We start from the raw sequence: 24,414 nt of genomic DNA on the forward strand, positions 1-24,414 counted from the left end.
TTTTGTCTGAACTGTCTGGTGACTTCCTAGAAAACCTTCTGAAGAGTCTTGCCTTTACCCTGCCTCACTCATAATTTGCCTAGTATGAAAGCTGTTACTCTAATTTATGTAAAACATTTACTGGAAAATGTTTAGACACTCCTGAAATAGAAAATCGTTGGAATACACGTTGAAGTAACTACAAACCTAGTGAGGAAAGGTTGGGAAATGGGAAATAGGGCTTTGAGAGGTTCTGATGAATTCCTGGGAATGTACAAGGCCATGGACATGCTCAGGAAAGACCGAGAGAAGGCCCAAAATTCTCACTTCTGGTTGACTTTCAAGCTCTATGCAAACAAGAATTGAAGGTGAATGCAGAGATGCAGACCGCCTGGTTGAATGTTCAGTGTGTGCTACTCTCCCTCCCTCCACGTGTGACACACACAAAGCACCTCTGTCCAGATGCAAAGATTGGGAGATTTTCTGGTTCCAGGTATTTAAGTAAAATCTCGGTCCAGTAGTTAGCAGATGAATAGGCTAACCTAACAGAGATTTCTGTGGCCACACATGAAAAAGAATACAGACTCTATAAAATGAGTCACTATTAAACAACAGCAAACAGCAATAATCACAAATCCCAGGGAGGGGTGAGAATCTGACTTCTAGGAAGTGCCACAGTATTCAGTATTTCAACAACAAAAAAATAAAAGGCAATGAAAAATTCTAAATTAAACATAAGGAAACAATTCCATTTACAGTAACATCAGAAAGTGTAAAATACTTAAAAATAATTTAACAACCCTGAAACTTACACTGAAAGCTGCAAAACACTGTTGAAAGAAATTACGCTAAATAAATGGAAAGGCACCTCACATTCACGGATTGGAAGATGTCTAAATAGCAACTGTAATATGTCTAAATGGCAATATTCCTTAAATAATTTATCGATTCAACAAAATATCAATAAAAATTCCAGCTTGTCTTTTTTTTTTTTTTAACAGAAATGGACAAGCTCATTCCATAATTCAAAAAGAAAGGAAAAAGGTGTAAAATGCCAAGACAATCTTAAAGATGAAGAATAAAGTTGTAGGACTTTAAAAATTAAAAATTCACAATTTTTAAAGTCACTACAAAGCTACAGTAAAAAAAATAAACAGTCTGGTGCTGGAGATATAGATCAACAGAACTGAACTCAAAGTCCAGAAATAAACCCACATGTCTAGTCAACTGATTAACAGCATCATTATTGGACGAGGACAAGGAAATTTGCCTTTATGACTGTGGGGTGTGGTTGTCAAGTTACACTCTTAACTAAAATACAAAAAATAGTTGTAAGGGTAGTTCTGCTACAATATGACCAAAGACCCCATCACTGTGGGTGGTCTGGCACCGTGAACTAAAAAGAAATTACAATCCAGAGGAGCCAAACACATAATCCTATGATACTTTTTACTGACTTTTCACATACCTGAGGTACTATATAAAGGCTGCAAACACACAGCAATTAAAGTAGATAAAATCTAAACTGTGACTCCTGAAGTCTGAGATAGAGAAACCTGAAATGATAAGTCAGGGATGGAAGAAAACTAATAACCCTTAAGTTCTTCCTCAATTCTCAACCAGACTTTTAGGAAATAAACTGCCAACCCCTCATATTTTGAGGGGGAGGGTATAAACATAGAAATCAGAAATGACTTAACTCAGAGACTCAGCTTTGTCTGTAAAGACAAAAACTAAGGAGAGAGACAGATTCGGGGGGAAAACAATTTAAAGCAAAGTACTGCATTCATTCATGAATAACTTTGTTTTGACATTAAGATATTCAGCAATTTTGGGGGGGCGTACTTCCTATTAAATAAGATGGTTTTTCCTGTGGTCATGTATGGATGTGAGAGCTGGACTGTGAAGAAGGCTGAGCGCCAACGAATTGATGCTTTGGAACTGTGGTGATGGAGAAGACCCTTGAGAGTCCCTTGGACTGCAAGGAGATCCAACCAGTCCATTCTGAAGGAGATCAGCCCTGGGATTTCTTTGGAGGAATGATGCTAAAGCTGAAACTTCAGTACTTTGGCCACCTCATGCGAAGAGCTGACTCATTGGAAAAGACTCTGATGCTTTTGAGAGGGATTGGGGGCAGGAGGAGAAGGGGACGACAGAGGATGAGATGGCTGGATGGCATCACTGACTCGATGGACATGAGTCTGAGTGAACTCCGGGAGTTGGTGATGGACAGGGAGGCCTGGCGTGCTGTGATTCATGGGGTCGCAAAGAGTCGGACACGACTGAGCGACTGAACTGAACTGAACTGAACCGATGAATGTTGACGGTATTTAACAAAGTCCTGGAGTGGGGGGCACTTACATTCCATTGGAAAAAGATTATAAATGAATACATATCATAATGGGTGGTAGCAAATGCTATGAAGCAAAAATAAAGCTTACGTGTGAGCTAATTTTGCTGCTCTAACAGACCAAGTTGAACAGTACTGAGACCTCAGAGGTCTGCATTTTGTGCCAGTTAATCTTTCTGGAGGTAGCTAGAGAATTAAGTCTCAGAAACAATTTTCTATTCAGACAGGCACTTTCCAAGTGTAAAAATAGAAGCATCTGAGACATAAAGCTTCCCTTAATAGTATGTAAAATAGATACTTTAAAAATTACTAGCCTTAGAAGGGATGAAATTCTTATACATGCTACAATATGGATGAACCTTGAAAACATCATGGTGAGTGAAACAAGTCAGGCATAATTGGACAAATATCATATGACTACCCTTACATGCAGTATGGGAAGAGGCAAATTCACAGAGACAAAAAGCAGAACAGAGGTTACCAGGCACTTAAGGGAGAAGGGAATGGGTATCTATTTGAAATGATGAAGTTCTGGAAACAGATAATGGTGACAGTTGGACAAGACTGTGAATATATTTAATGCCAATGAATTACAGACTTAAAATGCCTAACAGAGCATTACCTTATATTATATTATACCTCAATAAAAATTACTTCCAAGAAGTTCCTTGGAAAAGAATGCCTCCTCATAGTGTCCAAGAGCTGGGCAAGAGAGGAGGCTTTATAGCATACAGGAGGAGACTCTGTGGGCGGTGTGGGCAATGGGAACAGCATCAGGAGACTGCTCCCCCCATGTGACTGACCATCTTCCACAGCCAACCTTGGAGGATAAGGATGCTATTTCATAAATGGAGTTGGAAAGTTTCTTTACAGGTCTATTTGTTATGTTGAGAATAGCTTTGAAAATTACTTCCCTCATTTTATCTCACCCCAATTTTTGTGAAAATGGTCAAAAGCATAAATGCTTAAAATAAAAGGCACAAAGAATTAAAGTAACTATCATGGTCATTCCTCTTACTGATAAAAACATTATTAGAAAAAGATATCTGTTATTGAGTATAAAGAGATCCAAGTAAGAGTAAAATTCAGTCAGTGAGAGGACATGGTCTAAACAGTAGTTAAAAAAAAAAAAAACCTGGAGCCAAGAAACAAGTAACTTATAAAGCTGTCCTAGAAAATACAATGGTCCAACTAACAAATAACAGATGTAGTTTGTCTTCAGTCTGAGGTCTCTGATGTTCAGGCAACGCAGCAGTTCTTTGGTGCTGTTATCATTCCCTGATTCCTAGAGGTGGGAAGATTGTTCTGGCCGGAAAAGGAGGAAATAAGCCATTTCCACCTATTAGGCCATACCATGGACTATTTTTATGCTTTAAAGAAGGAAAAGTGATGTGATCAGATATCAAAAAAATTCACTTAGGCTGTAATACATGGACCAGAACATCAGGAAGCCACCACAAATTGTTGGGCAAGATTTTCACTATATTAAGGTGGTATTCATATATTCCTCAGGTATTAACCATTTGGTATTTTGTTGCTGCTGTTGCTTAGGCAGTTATTCTGTTGTTCTCATTTTACCTTTAAAGCTGGAAAGGATACTGAATGAGCTGCGTAGATATTCTCCTGAGGAAGTACAGAGAATACAAGAAAGGGGAAAGGAAGATCTACGGGGGAGAAGGAATGAGTCTGGTTTTACTTTTTCTTCTCACTCCTATAACCTCTTTCAAAATGCTTAAATTAATTCTAAAGTCTGCCAATATCTGGTTTTAAGTCTTAAGTCTACTAAAGGTTTTTTGTTTTTTTTTTTCTTTTTTGACTGGTTGATACTTTATTTTTTTTAATTTTATTTTTAAACTTTACATAATTGTATTAGTTTTGCCAAATATCAAAATGAATCCGCCACAGGTATACATGTGTTCCCCATCCTGAACCCTCCTCCCTCCTCCCTCCCCATACCATCCCTCTGGGTCGTCCCAGTGCTCTAGCCCCAAGCATCCAGTATCGTGCATCGATCCTGGACTGGCATCTCGTTTCATACATGATATTTTACATGTTTCAATGCCATTCTCCCAAATCTTCCCATCCTCTCCCTCTTCCACAGAGTCCATAAGGCTGTTCTATATATCAGTGTCTCTTTTGCTGTCTCGTACACAGGGTTATTGTTACCATCTTTCTAAATTCCATATATATGCGTTAGTATACTGTATTGGTGTTTTAAAATGAGAAATTACAGGAGCACTTACCATGATAGAAGAATGTCTAATATCCAGTGCATAGGTATGATCCCAACTACGTGTGCTTAATTTTAAAAACTTGCTCATATCTTCTCCTTTGAGCCCAAGACTGTGAAGACCATTCATCATTTTTCCTTCCAGTTTCAGCATATCCAAAAGACTTTAGGTTTAAAGAAAAGAAATGTTTTACTTTGATTTGCCAAAATTTTTTATTAAATCCTTTAAAGTTCATAAATATCTCAAAGCATTAGAAACAAGTCTCTCTGGTATTTTTATTAATAGCAGAAAAACACATTATTAAACTCATTAACAAATAGGACAAGAATTTCTAATTAGTTATCTAGTGTAAACTATGCTGAGTTTTTTTTTAAGTTATAACAAAATCTTCTTTAAAGGGCAAGACATTAAGGTATATATATATTATATTCCTTCACCAAGGAAGTGAAAATATGTTCATTCCTGAGCAAGCCAAAAATGAAGGGAAAAAATACAGTAGAGGTCATTCTCTTGATACAAAAAACAAGATCAAACATGACCTAAAATACAAAGTTTCATAAAAGTATGAAAGTTCACGTTTAGAATACGTATTAAAATTTCTAATTGCATATATAATAATTTGATAGCTCTTAGTACTACTAATGTTAGAAAGTATCATTGCTAAAAGTAACATCATCATCAGTAAAGGACCTTATTGACAAAGAGTCAGGGCAATTTGATACTTTAAACCACTGCTTATCAGGTTCACTCTGGATCTCATAACAACCTCAGGAAGTCTCAAGAGATGCCAATGAGACTCAGAGAGATGAAACCTCCTGCCCAGGAACTCAGCCAGTGGACTCGCAGAGCTGAGACACGAAGGCCATCTGCAAAGATAGGTAAGGCTGTACAGACCATGGTAAAATATGTTCATGTTGGGGAAGGTAAAATCTACTAGGCAAGGAGGAATTCTGATTATTACTTTTTGAAAACAAGTGTTTCTATTTATTATATTTAACCCAAGTGCTTCATTCAAAAATCCATTCATGGAAATCACCTTGCCTTTCAGAAATGAACAGAATCAGAATAAAGTGATATACGGGCTTTAGATATATATTCTTAGGGAGGACTATAGAAATCTACATTTAAAGAGAAGAGATCTAATATCTAAACTCCTAAGAAGGCTGTTTTAGAAGTATTTCAAGCTGGCCCATATGACATCAGCTCAGCATGTGTTCCTAGACAGTTCTGACTGTATTACAAAGTAGACTTTTTACCATTCCCTCCAAATGTATTAGAAGATGAGTGTGATAAAAAAAGCACCAGCTTGAATATCATAAATTACCAATAATAAGATTTAGTCGGGGCTATAACACTGCACTGAGTGTAGCTTCTTAAAGTTCTTAATCCCTTTAAATTTTCTCTTTTGTAAAATAAGAATTGTGGATGGCACTGCCAATGTTCTCTCCATTTAAAAAATGTTATGATGCTTATTGAAGAGATACTTTTTATGTGATAGAATTATAACACTCTTCATAGCTTCTGTAACTACCATCTTTGTTATCACAACCTAGTTTTCAAGGAAACATATCAACAGAAAAACTAGATAGAGCTACGTGGTGTGGTACACTGAAAAGGGCATGAGATTTCAAACCTCGAAACCACTTGCTAGTTGTATCCCTATCTTTATGTGAGATCTGAGTCTTTGTTTCCCCATACATAAAAAGAGAACAGCAAGAATCACCTGATAGGATATTACGATTAAATGAATTTACTACTAAGCACACAGTTGCTCTCAACAGCACCAGTTTCTTCCTTGCTCTTTTCAAATATTGAATTTTGGATACAAAATTAAAAAAAAAAAACCTGGTTCTTGAAATATAATATGTTTATCAGAAAAACTTATCTCTGTATTGTTAAATAACAAAAACTATTCTTCATGCTTCTCTTTTAATAGTTACTAGGAAAACAATAGAATGAAAAAGACTACAGAGATCTCTTCAAGAAAATTAGCTACGAAGGGAACATTTCATACAAAGATGGGCATAATAAAGGACAGAAAAGATATGGACCTAACAAAAGCACAAGATATTAAGAAGAGGTGGCAAGAATACTCAGAAGAACTATTTAAAAAAGATCTTCATGACCCAGATAATCACGATGATGTGATCACTCACCTAGAACCAGACATCCTGGAATGCGAAGTCAAGTGGGCCTTAGGAAGCATCACTACAAATAAAGCTAGTGGAGGTGATGGAATTCCAGTTGAGCTATTTCAAATCCTGGAAGATGATGCTGTGAAAGTGCTACACTCAATATGCCAGCAAATTTGGAAAACTCAGCAGTGGCCACAGGACTGGAAAAGGTCAGTTTTCATTCCGATCCCAAAGAAAAGCAATGCCAAAGAATGCTCAAACTACTGCACAATTGCACTCATCTCACACACTAGTAAAGTAATGCTTAAAATTCTCCAAGCCAGGCTTCAACAGCATGTGAACCATGAACTTCCAGATGTTCGAGCTGGTTTTAGAAAAGGCAGAGGAACCAGAAATCAAATTGCCAACATCTGCTGGATCATTGAAAAAGCGAGAGAGTTCCAGAAAAACATCTATTTCTGCTTTATTCACTATGCCAAAGCCTTTGACTGTGTGGACCACAAAAAATTCTGGGAAATTCTTCAAGAGATGGGAATACCAAACCACCTGACCTGCCTCTTGAGAAACCTCTATGCAGGTCAGGAAGCAACAGCTGGAACTGGACATGGAACAACAGACTGGTTCCAAATTGGGAAAGGAGTATGTCAACGCTGTATATTGTCACCCTGCTTATTTAACTTATATGTAGAATACATCATGAGAAATGCTGGACTGGATGAAGCACAAGCTGGAAGCAAGATTTCCGGGAGAAATATCAATGACCTCAGATATGCAGATACACCACCCTTATGGCAGAAAGCAAAGAGGAATTAAAAAGCCTCTTGATGAAAGTTAAAGAGGAGATTGAAAAAGTTGGCTTAAAACTCAACATTAAGAAAACTAAGATCATGGCATCTGGTCCCATCACTTCATGGGAAATAGATGGGGAAAAAATGGAAACTGTTATAGAATTTATTTTGGGGGGCTCCAAAATCACTGCAGATGGTGACTGCAGCCATGAAATTAAAAGACACCTACTCCTTGGAAGAAAAGTTATGACCAACCCAGACAGTATATTAAAAAGCAGAGACATTACTTTGTCAACAAAGGTCTATCCAGTCAAAGCTATGGTTTTTCAAGTAGTGTATGGACGTGAGAGTTGGACTATAAAGAAAGCTGAACCTGAAAGAATTGATGCTTTTGAACTGTGGTGTTGGAGAAGACTCTTGAGAGTCCCTTGGACTGCAAGGAGATCCAACCAGTCCATCCTAAAGGAAATAAGTCCTGAATATTCATTAGAAGGATTGATGCTGAAGCTGAAACTCCCAATACTTTGGCCACCTGATGTGAAGAACTGACTCATTGGAAAAGACCCTGATGCTGGGAAAGACTGAAGGAGGGAGGAGAAGGGGACAACAGAGGATGAGATGCTGGATGGCATCATCCACTCAATGGACACGAGTCTGAGTCAGACACGACTGAGCAACTGAACTGAAATGATCATTAAATTTGCTTAGAACCTTTCACTGGCTTCTCCTGCCCTCAAGATAAAAGGCCAAAATGTGAAACCTGGTTCCACAATCTGTCCACCTGTGCAACCTAAGTACTGTCCAGCTCCTCCTCACTGCATACTCTGGCCATATTAGACCACGCGTTTTCTCAAATATGTCATGTTTGCACAACCTCCACTCTCTACTCTGCCTGATTCATCCTTAAATATCACTTCCTTGAAGAAAACTGATATCCACTCCCCCCATCAAGAACAAGTTTAAAATTCTCAAAGCACTACACTTTATTTTTTAGAAACCTTATCACAATATAATTATTATTAAATTTCAATTATCCCACTAGACCCTAAATTCTGTTTAAGACATTTCTGTCTTGTTCACCACTATACCCCCAATACCTAGCAGTCTCTATATCACAGAAAGCATTCAGACATTAGCCAAATCGAAATTTATTATTGAACTGATTTTACCACATTGAATTTTAAAGCTGCCCGCATTCAGTTCATTTCAGTTCAGTCGCTCAGTCGTGTCCGACTCTTTGCGACCCCGTGAATCACAGCACGCCAGGCCTCCCTGTCCATCACCAACTCCCAGAGTTCACCCAGACTCACGTCCATCGAGTCAGTGATGCCATCCAGCCATCTCATCCTCTGTTGTCCCCTTCTCCTCCTGCCCCCAATCCCTCCCAGCATCAGAGTCTTTTCCAATGAGTCAACTCTTCATATGAGGTGGCCAAAGTACTGGAGTTTCAGCTTCAGCATCATTCCTTCCAAAGAAATCCCAGGGCTGATCTCCTTCAGAATGGACTGGTTGGATCTCCTTGCAGTCCAAGGGACTCTCAAGAGTCTTCTCCAACACCACAGTTCAAAAGCATCAATTCTTCGGTGCTCAGCCTTCTTCACAGTCCAATTCTCACATCCATACATGACCACAGGAAAAACCATAGCCTTGACTAGATGAACCTTTGTTGGCAAAGTAATGTCTCTGCTTTTGATAATGCTATGTAGGTTGGTCATAACTTTCCTTCCAAGGAGTAAGCGTCTTATAATTTCATGGCTGCAGTCACCATCTGCAGTGATTTTGGGGCCCAAAAAAATAAAGTCTGACACTCTTTCCACTGTTTCTCCATCTATTTCCCATGAAGTGATGGGACCGGATGCCATGAACTTTGTTTTCTGAATGTTGAACTTTAAGCCAACTTTTTCACTCTCCACTTTCACTTTCATCAAGAGGCTTTTTAGTTCCTCTTCACTTTCTGCTATAAGGGTGGTGTCATCTGCATATCTGAGGTTATTGATATTTCTCCCGGAAATCTTGCTTCCAGCTTGTGTTTCTTCCAGTCCAGCATTTCTCATGATGTACACTGCACATAAGTTAAATAAGCAGGGTGACAATATACAGCCTTGACGTACTTCTTTTCCTATTTGGAACCAGTCTGTTGTTCCATGTCCAGTTCTAACTGTTGCTTCCTGACCTGCATACAAAGTTCTCAAGAGGCAGGTCAGGTGGTCTGGTATTCCCATCTCTTTCAGAATTTTCCACAGTTTATTGTGATCCACACAGTCAAAGGCTTTGGCATAGTCAATAAAGCAGAAATAGATGTTTTTCTGGAACTCTCTTGCTTTTTTGATGATCCAGCAGATGTTGGCAATTTGATTTCTGGTTCTTCTGCCTTTTCTAAAACCAGCTTGAACATCTGGAAGTTCATGGTTCACATGCTGTTGAAGCCTGGCTTGGAGAATTTTGAGCATTACTTTACTAGCTTGTGAGATGAGTGCAATTGTGCGGTAGTTTGAGCATTCTTTGGCATTGCCTGTCTTTGGGATTGGAATGAAAACTGACCTTTTCCAGTCCTGTGGCCACTGCTGAGTTTTCCAAATTTGCTGGCATATTGAGTGTAGCACTTTCACAGCATCATCTTTCAGGATTTGAAATAGCTCAACTGGAATTCCATCATGTCCAATAGCTTTGTTCATAGTGATGCTTTCTAAGGCCCACTTAACTTCACATTCTAGGATGTCTGGCTCTAGGTCAGTGATCACACCATCGTGATTATCTGGGTCGTGAAGATCCTTTTTGTACAGTTCTTCTGTGTATTCTTGCCACCTCTTCTTAATATCTTCTGCTTCTGTTAGGTCCATACCATTTCTGTCCTTTATCGAGCCCATCTTTGCATGAAATGTTTCCTTGGTATCTCTAATTTTCTTGAAGAGATCTCTAGTCTTTCCCATTCTGTTGTTTTCCTCTATTTCTTTGCATTGATCACTGAGGAAGGCTTTCTTATCTCTTCTTGCTATTCTTTGTAACTCTGCATTCAGATGCTTACATCTTTCCTTTTCTCCTTTGCTTTTCGCTTCTCTTCTTTTCACAGCTATTTGTAAGGCCTCCCCAGACAGCCATTTTGCTTTTTTGCATTTCTTTTCCATGGGGATGGTCTTGATCCTGTCTCCTGTACAATGTCAAGAACCTCATTCCATAGTTCATCAGGCACTCTATCTATCAGATCTAGGCCCTTAAATCTATTTCTTACTTCCACTGTATAATCATAAGGGATTTGATTTAGGTCATACCTGAATGGTCTAGTGGTTTTCCCTACTTTCCTCAATTTAAGTCTGAATTTGGCAATAAGGAGTTCATGATCTGAGCCACAGTCAGCTCATGGTCTTGTTTTTGTTGATTGTATAGAGCTTCTCCATCTTTGGCTGCAAAGAATATAATCAATCTGATTTCGGTGTTGACCATCTGGTGATGTCCATGTGTAGAGTCTTCTCTTGTGTTGTTGGAAGAGGGTGTTTGTTATGACCAGTGCATTTTCTTGGCAAAACTCTATTAGTCTTTGCCCTGCTTCATTCCATATTCCAAGGCCAAATTTGCCTGTTACTCCAGGTGTTTCTTGACATCCTACTTTTGCATTCCAGTCCCCTATAATGAAAAGGACATCTTTTTTGGGTGTTAGTTCTAAAAGGTCTTGTAGGTCTTCATAGAACCGTTCAATTTCAGCTTCTTCAGCGTTACTGGTTGGGGCATAGACTTGGATTACTGTGATACTGAATGGTTTGCCTTGGAAACAAACAGAGATCATTCTGTCATTTTTGAGATTGCATCCAAGTACTGCATTTCGGACTCTTTTGTTGACCATGATGGCTACTCCATTTCTTCTGAGGGATTCCTGCCCGCAGTAGTAGATATAATGGTCATCTAAATTAAATTCACCCATTCCAGTCCATTTTAGTTCGCTGATTCCTAGAATGTCAAGATTCACTATGTATCTGCCCACATTACAGATACATATTTATCCAGAGCTCAAACTCTGAGCCAGACAACTTCACTAAGATACAGAAATAATTACACAAGTGGGACCATCAATACACCTTTGTGACCTCTTTCTTTCTGGTGGTTATACTGTACTGACGTTACTCAAGTCTGAACAGGCTGGCTATCAAAATAAGTAACATCCTATATGTTACCAGAATCAATTTCTTGGGCAGTTCTACTTGACCAGACTCTGGTCACTCTGATGCTGGGGTGACTATTAAGTAGCTCTATGGTAGATGTATCTAAGGTAGATATATAAAACACATTCATGGAACTCCTCTAATTTATTTGGTCCTATCTGCCTTCTTCCCTAGTCTCTGCCCCTGCCTCCTACTGCCCTAGTCTCCCTGGGGGTGAGAGTAAGGCTTGGGCACATGCTGTGTGAACCAGTGCTGACCTGACCCTAAGCATGGGGGCTTTGGCTCCTCTGGGATCACAGGAAGAAAGGTTGGGCTGTGGGCATGACATCAGTTCTCCACAACCCCAAAATGCAGAAGATAGGAAGAAAGAGAAAAATTATTCCTCCTTCACTTTCGTTCCCCAAATTCTACAGTACTGGTTACACAGCACCTCTCTCCAGATCTAGGACATAACTTCAATATTAGGACATTTTCCTTCCTCTCCTCTTTCTTGCATCATTTTCTTCCATTCATCAGCCTCTTCACACTTTTTTATCTGACATTCTCTGATCTTTCCTGAGAACCACTTTCTTTGACTGTGATATAAATATCCTCACATATTTTCTTTTCTCTCCTTTAAGGGAATTACAGTAGTTTCAACTAGTGATCCCAACAAGAAAGAACAATAATGTATCACACATCATGCAGATCACTAATTACCAGGAGAGGACCCAAGAGGGTTCTATTTCTCAAATAACCTGTAGCCTTTCCATTGATAAATTACGTCTCAAAGTGTTCCTGCTATAAAAATTTCCCCATACAATGCCACAGAAAACTTTTCAAAATCTACGTACCAATTCTGTCCTCTTTTAAATCTATTTTCACTGTTCTTGAGCACAGATGTAATTTCTGTACTCTGAAGCTTACAGCCAGGAGCTAACAACTGCTCTTCTCTATGTGTAGTATCTATCCTTCACATCTTAGATTAGCATTTTCCCAATATTAGGGGAAAAACTCAACTAAATAAAGATAAAAGCTCCACTTGAATCCAACTTCTCAATCTTTCCTGTGTTTTCCTATATATTTCTAAACTTGCTAAGAAAATGAAAGTTTACATTCAAAAAAAGCAAACTGAATTCAATTAAAACTAAATATTTGAAATAAAGTATATTGTGTTTACTAAATTCATCTTATATTCTAATTATGAATTTTTAAAGTAGTTTTATGACTCTCTTTAAAAGTAAAATAAATTCACTTTGATTTCTCTTCTGTGGCCCATGGCTTTTCATTTACAGGTTAATGGCCAAGATAAATACAATACTTTCTAATTCTGCACTAGAGCATTTTGGGGAACTTTTTTGACCTAAAGAGACAGTATCGAGCAATCCATCATTTCCTTCTTTTGGCCACACTGTGTGTGCTGCATGGGGGATCTTAGTTCCCCAACCAGGGATTAAACCCATGCTCCCAGCACTGGGAGCATAAAGTCTTAACCACTGGACTGCCAGGGAAGTCCCTAGCAATCTAACATTTCAAGTTTACTTTCTGAGGGATACAAGCACTTAAAATTCTTCCTGCTTGTTTCTTTATTCTGGGAAAACATCTCATACTCCTTTCATATCTTTTCTGAAGGGTACAACTCCCTAGCTACTCAACTCTGGCCCAAGAAACTTTCAAGCTAATGATAGACCTACTTGTCAATTAAAGACAGTTTCAAATAATAGGACAAGAACAAGTCTAGGATTCAGAAACTTCTATTTTATCACCTGAATAAATTTCTCCAAGACTTTTTTCAGCTCTGATATTCAGACACTTAAGAGAATCTTCTACCAAAATAACAGAGTTGCTTTGCAAAGTCAAAAAGATACATTTGCTTTAAAGTGAATATCTGCATTTCAACGAATACTAAATTCAGAACAAAAGTGCACCTTTACACATAAACCAGAGTTTCTATCAGTAATTTAATACTTACCTAAAAGGATCATAGGAATCCATATCAACACGAAGTCCATTTATATACAGACCAGCATCGCCTGGCTGAATATCAAATTTATCTTGAAGATGCTGGAAACAGAGAAAATAATTAACCAAATGATATAATAATAGTTAATCTGTGTCAGGAGTTGGCAAACTATTTCTATTGAGTCAGATAGTAAATATTTTTAGGCTTTGCCAACTACTCAACTCCATCCTGCAGCACAAAAGCACCACAGGCAATCGACAAATGAACATGATTATGTTCCCAATAAAACTTTTATGCATTAAGACAGGCCGCAGCCCATATTTGGCCTTTATGTGGGTAGTACTGCCCACACTTGATGGGAATCTTATAAAAGGTTAGAGACAATACTTGAGTATTTTGATTTTGTAATATGTGATATTAATTTCCTAATGCTACAACTACTACTTACCTATTACATTTTATACTGTATGTGCATGTACACACAAACACTTAGCATTTGACAGCTGGCACATTCCTATTCTTTGATAGCCCAGAACTCAAAACATTGGTGTGTGTGTAAATATTTAGCAATCACTCTACGTAAGTTTCCATGAAACCAGTGTTTCAATGTTCACTTTTAGTTAAAACTTCACTTTTATTGATATAAATATTGATGTAAAAATTCTAATATCTTATGCTTTCAAATGTTACCAAGAATTTTTACAATTTTGATGTATTTTTTCTTCTACTTAAGAGTAAACAGGTTTTAACCTTCAAGTGAATAAACTTTTTCTGACTTTGTTACTGATTTCTAGTTTGCACTGAGACTGAGAATTTTTTCCTATTTATTCCACTTTCTGGAATTTTTGCAATTACTACTTTCACTTGGTCTTCTGTATCTTTACTCACTTTCTGACCATTTCATTAGTCTGAGAGAGGTAAATTATACTTCTCCTTCCATTTCCTGTAGTTTGTTTCATTATGGTGCTGCAGTGTTTTGATGTAAAGCTATCTTAAACTGCTCTATTTTCATTATGAATTGTATCCTTTAGTGTTATAAAGGGCCATTTTTGGGTCATTAATATTTTTAGAACTGAATTTGGCTTCATGGCATTTTAAGATCATACCCTTAGAACATAGTATTTGCTTGATATACCTTTGCACATCCTTTCTTTTTTGACATTTCTGAATCATGTTAAGGGTTTTTATTTCACATACAAACATTAGGTGTGTTTATTTCAAACCTAATGAAACAAACAGAAAATTTTTGCTAATATGTTAAGCTTATTTACATTTATTGATATCCTAGACTTGGTTAGCCTCAAACGGGATTCTTTCATGCTGTTTACTCTTTCAAGATGCATTTTTAAAGTTCTTTTTTTTCTCTTGTTCACTCAGCTCTCTTCATGCTTCAGAAGATTTAGACTTTTCTCTACTAGTTACTATCAAACATGCATATTTATTTAATACCCTCTGTCATCTTTTTAACCAATAGCTAATGATTTGTTGCAAAAAATAATAGAATAAGCCTTTAAACTTTTCCTGCTGCTTTTCCTCTTGGACAATTTTACTCAATAGTTTTTAGTCATTAGTGGTTAACTGTGTACTTTCTAATAATTTTAGGCTTTCACTGCTTGATTTTTCAGCTTTATATCCTTGATTCCTATGTTTACAGTTACAGAATCAGCAAGTTTATTCTATTTTCTACCTTTCCCCTTATATTTACCAGTAGCAATATTTTATCTTTCTCAGAATAGGTACTGTTTTCATACTACACTATTACCCTGTCCACTTTTTAGTTTCAGTGTTCACATAAACATATTCAACGCCCAAAAGGCAGGTGTTCTGCCCAGGAATCTTCAGTCAGTTCTTCGCCCAAAGAAATTCCTCAGAAAGTGTTCTTGGGAGCAATATCCCCTGAATTTTTGGATGTTTAACATCTTTGTAGCCATATATTCATATCTTCTTGACTGACAATTTTTCTTTCCTTGAATATCTTATAAGTAGAGCTTCATTGTTTCTTGACATTGAATTTGTTTTTGAGAAGTCTAACACCAATCTGATTTTCTTTCATTATAATCTTCTTAAATAAATCCATAAATAATTAATTCCCTTTATTTCCTATAAAGTTCAATAGTCTATGTTTTCATTTTGACCATTCGTGGTCAACTGTACCAAGTTACACAGTGCATCTTTTAATTTGTGGATTTGGATCTTCATTTCAGAAAATTTTCTAATTGTAGTCTTAAGCACTTATTCTGTCCATTGGTTTTATTTTTCCATTTTGTGACTCTAGTATAGGTATGTTGGATTTCATTTTCCTGCCTGTACTTTATCATTTTCTCTTGAATCCTGTTTTTTTTTTCCTCCGCATTTATTATTTCTATCTGTCTTCTACTGTGCTTCCTATAGGGTCAGTTCTCCTTTGTGCCACTTATCATTTTAGTTTTTACTTCAGAAATGCTTTTATTTTTACTTTGTATATCTTCACAAAGTTCTTCCAATTCTAGCCCAACTTAAACCACTTGAACAAAGACCTTCTCTAACCTAAATATTCTACCCTAACGTCCTCCTTTTGAGACACTAACAAGAGTCTATCAAGGTTGCTCTCCTTCACTGCAGCCAGTCTACTAAACTCAGCTTTGCCTGTGCAACAGTTTCCCTGCTGAGTTCTTGTTGAGGAGCTGACAGTCTATATCAGCCTCTTCCTTCCCACTTGGTTTTATTTAAATACATTTCTCTAGCCCATTGTATGTTTTTCTTCTGGCAATGGGAAATACTGAAAAAAATTTTTAGAAGAAAAGTGACTAGATCAAATTTCTTAATTTCCTCAAATATCTTTCCAATCACCTATCAAGATGACTGGCAATTGAAAAATTCAGAATTCTTATTAAATTGTTCCGAAATGAGCTGTAAACCAGGGCACAAATTCTGGTTCCATCTTGTACAAATCCTGTGACCCAGAATAAATCACTGGATTTCAGTTTATACATTAGGATATTTACAACAGCTACCATATATAAAACATTTTAAAAACTACATACTGCTAAATACAGACTGTTTTATAAAGTGAAGTCGTGCTCAGTCATGTCCAACTCTTTGTGATCTTATGGACTGTAGCCTACCAGGCTCTTCCATCCATGGGATTTTCCAAGCAAGAATACTGGAGTGGGTTGCCATTTCCTTTTCTAGGAGATCTTCCCTGACCCAGGGATTGAACCCTGGTCTCCCGCATTGTAGGCAGATGCTTTACCATGTAGCCACCAGGGAAGTTGTTATAGGTAAACTAAATATTCAAAAGTTTTCAATTCAACAAATATCTCTGGTGGAATGCTCTGTGCCAGATACTATGGCCATTCAAACCTCTAGGTTAAGAGTTTTCTGATTTACTCATTTCCCCTAACTTTCATTTCCATTCTACTTCAGCAGCTAGCTTTGACTGTCATCCTGTGATTATGTCATCAAAAGTGGTCTATCTTTGGAACCATCCCATTTGAAAGTGAAAGTTGCCTAGCCTGCCAGGCTCCTCTGTCCATGGAATTCTCCAGGCAAGAATACTGGAGTGAGTAGCCATTCCCTTCTCCAGGGGATCTTCCCAACCCAGGGATCACACCCAGGTCTCCGTGTTGTAGGCAGATTCTTTACCATCAGAGCCACCAGGGAAGCTCAAGAATCCCATTTGGTCTTTCCAATTATCTCTTTTACTCCCACAATATCACCTCTTAAACCTCATGAAACTCTTCAGCCTCTGGAATTAAAATCACACAGATCAAAGCTTTGATGACCAGGAACAACCATTTTGGACTCTTAACTGAGCAAAAAATAAATTGGATTATGTGATGCCACTGATACACTGGCATTCCTTTCTTTCCCAATCTCTCTTCCTTATTGTAAGTGGCATTATTCAAACAAAAACAAAAATTCTTTTAAAAAATGCATTTTGCTTGAAGAATGGTGAAAGCAACTAGGAAAATTACAGAAAGGAGTAATACTTAGTTTTAAAGGATAAGCAAGAATTTGTTAGGTGGTCAGTGAAGCAAAGAATATCCCAGGTAGGGATGATGTGTTGTGGCTTCTACCACTTGATCTCCAATGAACCGTGTATCTACTTCATTATCATCATTGTAGTCCTTCGTCATCATCAAAACAGCCTATATTTACTAAGAGCTTACTCTGTCTTGGTGTGACAGACACTGTTAACTGGCTAACCTATCATCATCTCTAGCCCATTTCTCCTCTTATTGCCTCAATTACTAGAAAAGTAAAAGACGCTTGCTCCTTGGAAGAAAAGCTATGACCAACCTAGACAACATATTTAAAAGCAGAGACATTACTTTGCCAACAAAGGTCTACCTAATCAAAGCTATGATTTTTCCAGTAGTCATGTATGGATATGAGATTTGGATTATAAAGAAATCTGAGCGCCTAAGAACTGATGCTTTTGAACAGTGGTGTTGAAGAAGACTCTTGAGAGTCCCTTGGACTGCAAGGAGATCCAACCAGGCCATCCTAAAGGAGATCAATCCTGAATATTCATTGGAAGGACTGATGCTGAAGCTGAAACTCCCAATACTTTGGCCACCTGATGCAAAGAACTGACTCAATGGAAAAAATCCTGATGCTGGGAAAAATTGAAGGCGGGAGGAGACGCGGACGACAGAGGATGAGATGCTTGGATGGCATCACCGACTGAATGGACATGAGTTTGAGTAAGCTCCAGGAGTTGGTGATGGACAGGGAAGCCTGGCGTGCTGCAGTTCATGGGGTCGCAAAGAGTCAGACCCGACTGAGCAACTGAATGGAACGGCACTTTTCTAGTTCCCTCGTAGCCAGGAAGAACCACATTACAAAATTTTGGCCAATGAGACAGAAGTCAAAGTTGGCTGAAGTGTTCTAGGAAAGCTTTAGTCAAGATGAACATGGTTGATCTTCCTACCTCTTTCTGCTTTAAATATAGATAAGCAGTCTGGAACTGTGGCAGCCATTTTGCAACCAGAAAAGAGAGAGAGAAAAAAAAAAAAAAACAAAAACATGTCTGTGGCAACCTACTTTGAGACTTCTTTTTAATGTGAGAAAAGTGAATTCCTACTGTTTAAGGCCCTGTGTGCCTGGCATTATATTACTTAAAGTCAAATTAAATCCTATGTAATAAAGCCAGGCAGTGTTCTCAAGCACTCCCTAAGTATTTACACAATTAGGATCGTTTAGAGTCTTGAGGTAGGTAATTTAAGAGACCATTTAGCAGAATCTTATCAAATTTGTGATCAACTGTATACTATATGCTATAGGATTCTAGTAACATTCCAGTGGTTTAAATTTTTCTCAATCTTCACAAGCTTTTAAGCAAAACTTTTATAGGAAACAGAAGATTTATCTCATAGCCTTTATTCTCTATTTTGTGAAGAAAACCATACAGCATGGGCAGAAAATTTGGAGTATGTAAGGTTAATGAGAAAGTAAGTAGGATCTATGTCAGGAAAGATTGGCTAGAATAACAAACTGTATGCTATATAAAGCAGACAATATAAAAATGGAACAACCTGAACTGTTCTAATAATCAAAAAGTACAAGCTAATATTTTTGTATGAAAATTAAAGACCCAAAGTCTAAAATACAGTGTTATTAGTGTAGTAAATTTCTTTAAAAAAGGAATTCAAACTAACCTTTTGATTTTCCTGTATTTCCTCCCTCATAAGCTGATTTACAGCAATTCTGGTCAGATATCTGGGAACATAGAGAGATACAATTCATTCTTCCTTAAATGTTTAGGACTAAACTATGATTCAATGCAAGATAATACTCTGGATGAGGAACTAAAACTCTAAAGGCATTATAACTGAGAAGCACACATTTCCATACAGCCTATTTGATGGATGGCACAATGGCTTTCACTTGACAACGTATTTGATTCATGTGGAACAGAGACTGTAAAAAAGTTCATGCACACCCACTGCATGCATTATATACTATCAGGGCTTGTTTACTACTAGGTATTTATTTTTCAAGTATTCTTGATTGAAAATGTTGTTTTGTGTTGTTCTGCCCATAGGGCAGAAATTCTGTATGAAATTACCACTGTCATTATATGTGTTGCTGCAAATAAGAAATTTTAGAATATTTTTACATAAAGAATTTTGGTTAACCTGGGATCTAGACCAGAGTATATAAATTCTAAAATACTGATAATATTGACTTCATATATTTACTCTTGAAGAGCTTATAACTCCTTTATAATTTAAAAACAGCACAAATGTTTTTTAAATAAGTCTATTGATTATATTTATTTGACCTAATAATGCCTAAGAATGCTTAGTTATATGTCTGCCAATTTTATGCATAGAAGAAAGATTTAAAAGTTAAAAGACTGTTAATTAAAAGCTGACATTAAGTAAAACTCAAACAGAAAGGGTATCTTAAAACAATCCATAATAAGTCTGTATTATTTCCTAAAATTTGGCAGCATTTGAGATAAAACTACAACTGAAAATTTGATAATGCAAACTTTTTCATTCATTTATCAAGTATTTCATTTCAATGAACATTTCCTGGTTGTCTACAGAGTGACTTTTTTTTTTTAAAGAAAAATAAAAACCTTTTATTAAGTCTGAACATAAATAGAGGCAAGATTTTTAGCCTTGGGCATTAATTATGGTTGCGCCATTGATGGGGTCTGGAGGAAACCAATGCAATCTGTTTCATCCTCAGGCTGAGGAAGCATCTACAAGTTCATGGAGCAATGAATCATCAGAGTAACTGGAGAGATGTGATCAAGAGTTCCATTTTGTAGTATGTAACAACATGCATGCACAAGACAATATTTTGCTCTAGTTTAAAAAAAAAAAACCAATATACAGAATAGAGACCCTCATTCTACAAACACTATAGATACCAGAATTAACTGACATCATTAAGTTGAACGAAATCAGCCATTTTCATAAAATTTATTTAATGGAAAGAGTTCTGGCTATCATCCAATCAATAACCTTTAATATACCTGGCTTTTATGGGGAAGTTCTGCGAAATGTCTTTCATTAATTTTATGGCATCATAAACTGGAGTGGACATTATTTGAGAAGCTGCTTGAAAACTAAGATCTGGAAGGAAAAAAATATCATTAAAGAAACTGACATGTTAGACCTGTGACATTTCCATGTAATTTAAATAACCCTTCTTGCCATGTATTCATATATAGAAACATTAAAAAACACTCATACTTACCATTATTCAGAACTTTTAAATGAAATGGAAAGCTATCACTTCCATCCAATTAAGATAAGTTTTAACTTACCTTTACTGATAAAATCTGAGATAGTGTAAATAACAAGTAAATGAATATAATATTATCAGAGTCCATTACCAGCTTTTGCTTTTCTCTAAACTGTTCCATACCTAGATGACTCAAATTGTTATTTAAGTCTTTCACTTTGCCTCTTAAATCCGGATTCTCATATTTAACTGTCTTCTTGGTTTTATCACTTGGATACTTCAAAAGCAACATGTTCAGTAACAAATTTGTGATATTCCTCCCAACTTTGCCCAGATCTGGTCCTCTTTGGTCTTCTCTTTACAACAAATCCACCACTGTCCATCCAGCTGGGTAAACCATGAATCCAGCAGTTGTTCCTGGTGTCTCTTCTCCCTCACACTCCATTTCCAACACTCACAAAGGTCTTTGATACTCTCTCTAAATAACCCACCCTTGAATTTATTCCAACCCTTCCTCAGACCTCTATTCAATCACCCCTTCTTGAGGAAGCCTCCTTTTTCTGTTACCCCTTCTCTGCCCCTATCTCACCACTCAGATCTTCCTGACATATGCTTTTCTTAATCTTTTGTTCCTTTATTCTGCAGCAGTTGTGATAGTGATTTTTACACTGGTTTTTAAAACTGTTTACGTTTATCCACATCCTTTGAAGAAATGTGATGTCTGTTTTAGCTCTTTTTACCTTTGGAATATGTGTTTTCCAAAGTGTCAGTTGCAACCCATTAGTCAGTAGTGAAATCAGATTAATGGGTAATGGGAAGGTTTTTTTAATCAAATGAAACAGGGTATAATGAAAGTTTTATCAGAATTAATAAAATGTAGTATTGGGCTTCCCTGATAGCTCAGTTGGTAAAGAATCCGCCTGCAATGTAGGAGACCCTGGTTTGATTCCTGGGTAGGGAAGATCCGCTGGAGAAGGGATAGGCTTCCCACTCCAGTATCCTTGGGCTTCCCTTGTGGCTCAGCTGGTAAAGAATCCGTCTACAATGAGGGAGACCTGGGTTCTATCTCTGGGTTGGGAAGATCCCCTGGAGAAGGGAAAGGCTACCCTCTCCAGTATTCTGGCCTGGAAAATTCCATGGACCGTATAGTCCATGGGGTCACAAAGAGTCAGACACAACTGAGTGGCTTTCACTTTCACTTTCAGTAAACGTATACGGGGCTTCCCTGGTGGCTCAGATGGTAAAGAATCTGCCTGCAATGCAGGAGACCTGGGTTCGATCCCTGGGTTGGGAAGATCTCCTGGAGAAGGGAATGGCTACCCAATCCAGTATTCTTGCCTGGAAAATTCCATGGACAGAGGAACCTGGTCAGCTACAGTCCATAGGGTAGCAGAGAGTCAGACACGACTGAACAACTAACACACATATACACACACACAGTAAACATACATATCTATAGTGAAGTTTTTTTTTTTTTTTTTTTAAGTGTATCTATGTATTAACGCATTATACATTTGTTGTATGGTCTTGATGTAAAATATATTTCCTACTCCAGGTGTCAGCCAAAAATTATAAAACCATGGTTGTAGGGACATTACTGATTGCTAGCAGAAATTCAATAAATATTTGTTCAATCAATCAAAAAAGGAAAAGGTCTTGGTCACTTCCCTTCTCCTGAATCTATTTCCTTGGCTTCTGTGACATGCTCTTCCATCTCTCATCATCATCATTCCATTGTGTCTGCTTGTCCCACATAAATGAGCAGACTCTCCCTTGTGCACTAATTTGGTTACTCTGCACTTTCAGTTAGCACCTCCACCTTCAAAAAACCTCTATGCTAACATTTTCCACTTTTAAAATCTTCTCCTTTCAGTATAAGGACTTTGTATTCACCCCACCCCTGGAACTGGTCATCTGAATATGTCACAATTACTTTAAGTCAATTTTTTAAATGCCAGTCTGATTATTTCTGAACCCTGTATTCAACCCCAAGCCTGTTTTATATTCTCTCTACAGAGGCTCCAAGCTGGAAATTTTAAAGTCATCTTTGAGTCTTTTCATCTCCTGAATATTTGCTAAATCCAGCCTGCCCATCTATGTCTCTACCACAGCAAAGGTTCTGTCTCTCACTATACTAATTCAATGATGTCTTAACTAGACTTCCTATTTCTAGTCCATTCAAATATACCTTACACAGACATTACGGAGGTTAATTAAAACTAAGCTAACTATGCATGTTCTCTGTTTACCAGTCTTTAAAAGCACTCTATTACTTACACTTTTCTAAATTATGGGTCCCTTGGAGAACACTTTGGGTTTCCCTGGTGGAAAGCAACAGTCTACTTTCTCCTCCAAAATGTTCTCCACCATGCCCTCCTTCAGGGGATCTTCCCAACCCAGGGACTGAACCCAGGTCTCCCGTTATCGCAGGTGGATTCTTTACTGTCTGAGCCACCACCACCAACAGTGTGCATCCTTGTGCAATCATGTCCATGGGGTTGCAAAGAGTCAGACACGACTAAGCATGCACATTGTTGGTGGTGGTGGTGGCTCAGACATTAAAGAATCCACCTGCAATATGGGAGACATGGGTTCAATCTCTGGGTTGGGAAGATCCCCTGAAGGAAGGCATGGTGGAGAACATTTTGGAGAAGAAAGTAGACTATTGTCTGTCTACAGCTGGAAGAGTTGGAGAGTCATGGAAAGTGGCTGAATATGGGTATGTTGGTTTCTTCGGGGAGGGGTGAGGAAAATACTCTAAAACTGATTGTGTGTGCTGTGCTAAGTTGCTTCAGTCATGTCCGACTCTGTGTGACCCTATGGATTGTAGCCTTCGGACTCCTCTGTCCAAGGGATTCTCCAGGCAAGAGTACTAAAGTGGGTTGCCATGCCCTTCTCCAAGGATCTTCCCAGCTCAGGGATCAAACGCACAGCTCCTGCACCTCCTGCACTGCAGGTGGTTCCTTTATCACTGGGCTACCAGGGAAGCCCTAAAACTGAGTACGGTGACAGTTAAAAATCTCTAAAAATATACTACACTTAATTCTACTCTTTAAATGGTGAACTGTATAATGCATCAAGTATATTTCAATTGGCTGTTGTATTAAAAGAAGTTGATGAGATATAATAAAAGTTATGGATTCCACAGAAAAAGGACATCACTATGACCCACTAGAAATTATAAATAAAATAGAAAATTAAAAACTGAAAAGGAATTACAGTTTAATCCAAACTAAATTTTGGTCTCAAAATACCTGCTTATAGGATGTCAGTACAGAAGCTATTTTGAGGTCATAATGAAATATGCAATGGTCTCTAAAGATGAAAATTTTAAAGAGAAGAAAACTAAGATTTAGTTCTGATTTCTCTTAACTTACTAATCAGGATTTTTAACCAGTGCTGTAGATACCCTGAAATATAGTTTAATATTTGAGATGAACATACAAGATAACTCATACATACTTTAAAAATGATTGGGTAATACCAGATAACTGCACATCATATAATTTTAAATCTTCCAGAGATAAAATATAACTTACTTGATGAATAACATTTCAATTAAATTTTATGTCCACAAAAAGTAATGCATATTAGTCACATAATTAGTAATTATTATTGCCTAAGAAATAATTTACATCATGTTATATAAA

General features: G+C 37.4%; 1 protein-coding gene across 2 annotated transcripts in view; it reads right to left on the bottom strand.

Moving 5' to 3' along the window:
- Nucleotides 1–24,414, bottom strand: part of UGGT2 (UDP-glucose glycoprotein glucosyltransferase 2) — a 145,245-nt gene that overhangs the window by 83,161 nt on the left and 37,670 nt on the right. For both annotated transcript variants that reach the window (XM_027557837.1, XM_027557836.1), the window contains exons 9-12: nucleotides 20,553–20,652; nucleotides 19,222–19,282; nucleotides 13,589–13,680; nucleotides 4,573–4,723 (exon numbers count right to left, since the gene is read on the bottom strand). In XM_027557837.1, the coding sequence (XP_027413638.1) occupies nucleotides 4,573–4,723; nucleotides 13,589–13,680; nucleotides 19,222–19,282; nucleotides 20,553–20,652 (404 nt within the window). The remainder of the gene's footprint in view (nucleotides 1–4,572; nucleotides 4,724–13,588; nucleotides 13,681–19,221; nucleotides 19,283–20,552; nucleotides 20,653–24,414) is intronic.

This window comes from Bos indicus x Bos taurus, chromosome 12, assembly GCF_003369695.1.
Source record: "Bos indicus x Bos taurus breed Angus x Brahman F1 hybrid chromosome 12, Bos_hybrid_MaternalHap_v2.0, whole genome shotgun sequence".
NCBI classification, from domain to species: Eukaryota; Metazoa; Chordata; class Mammalia; order Artiodactyla; family Bovidae; genus Bos; species Bos indicus x Bos taurus.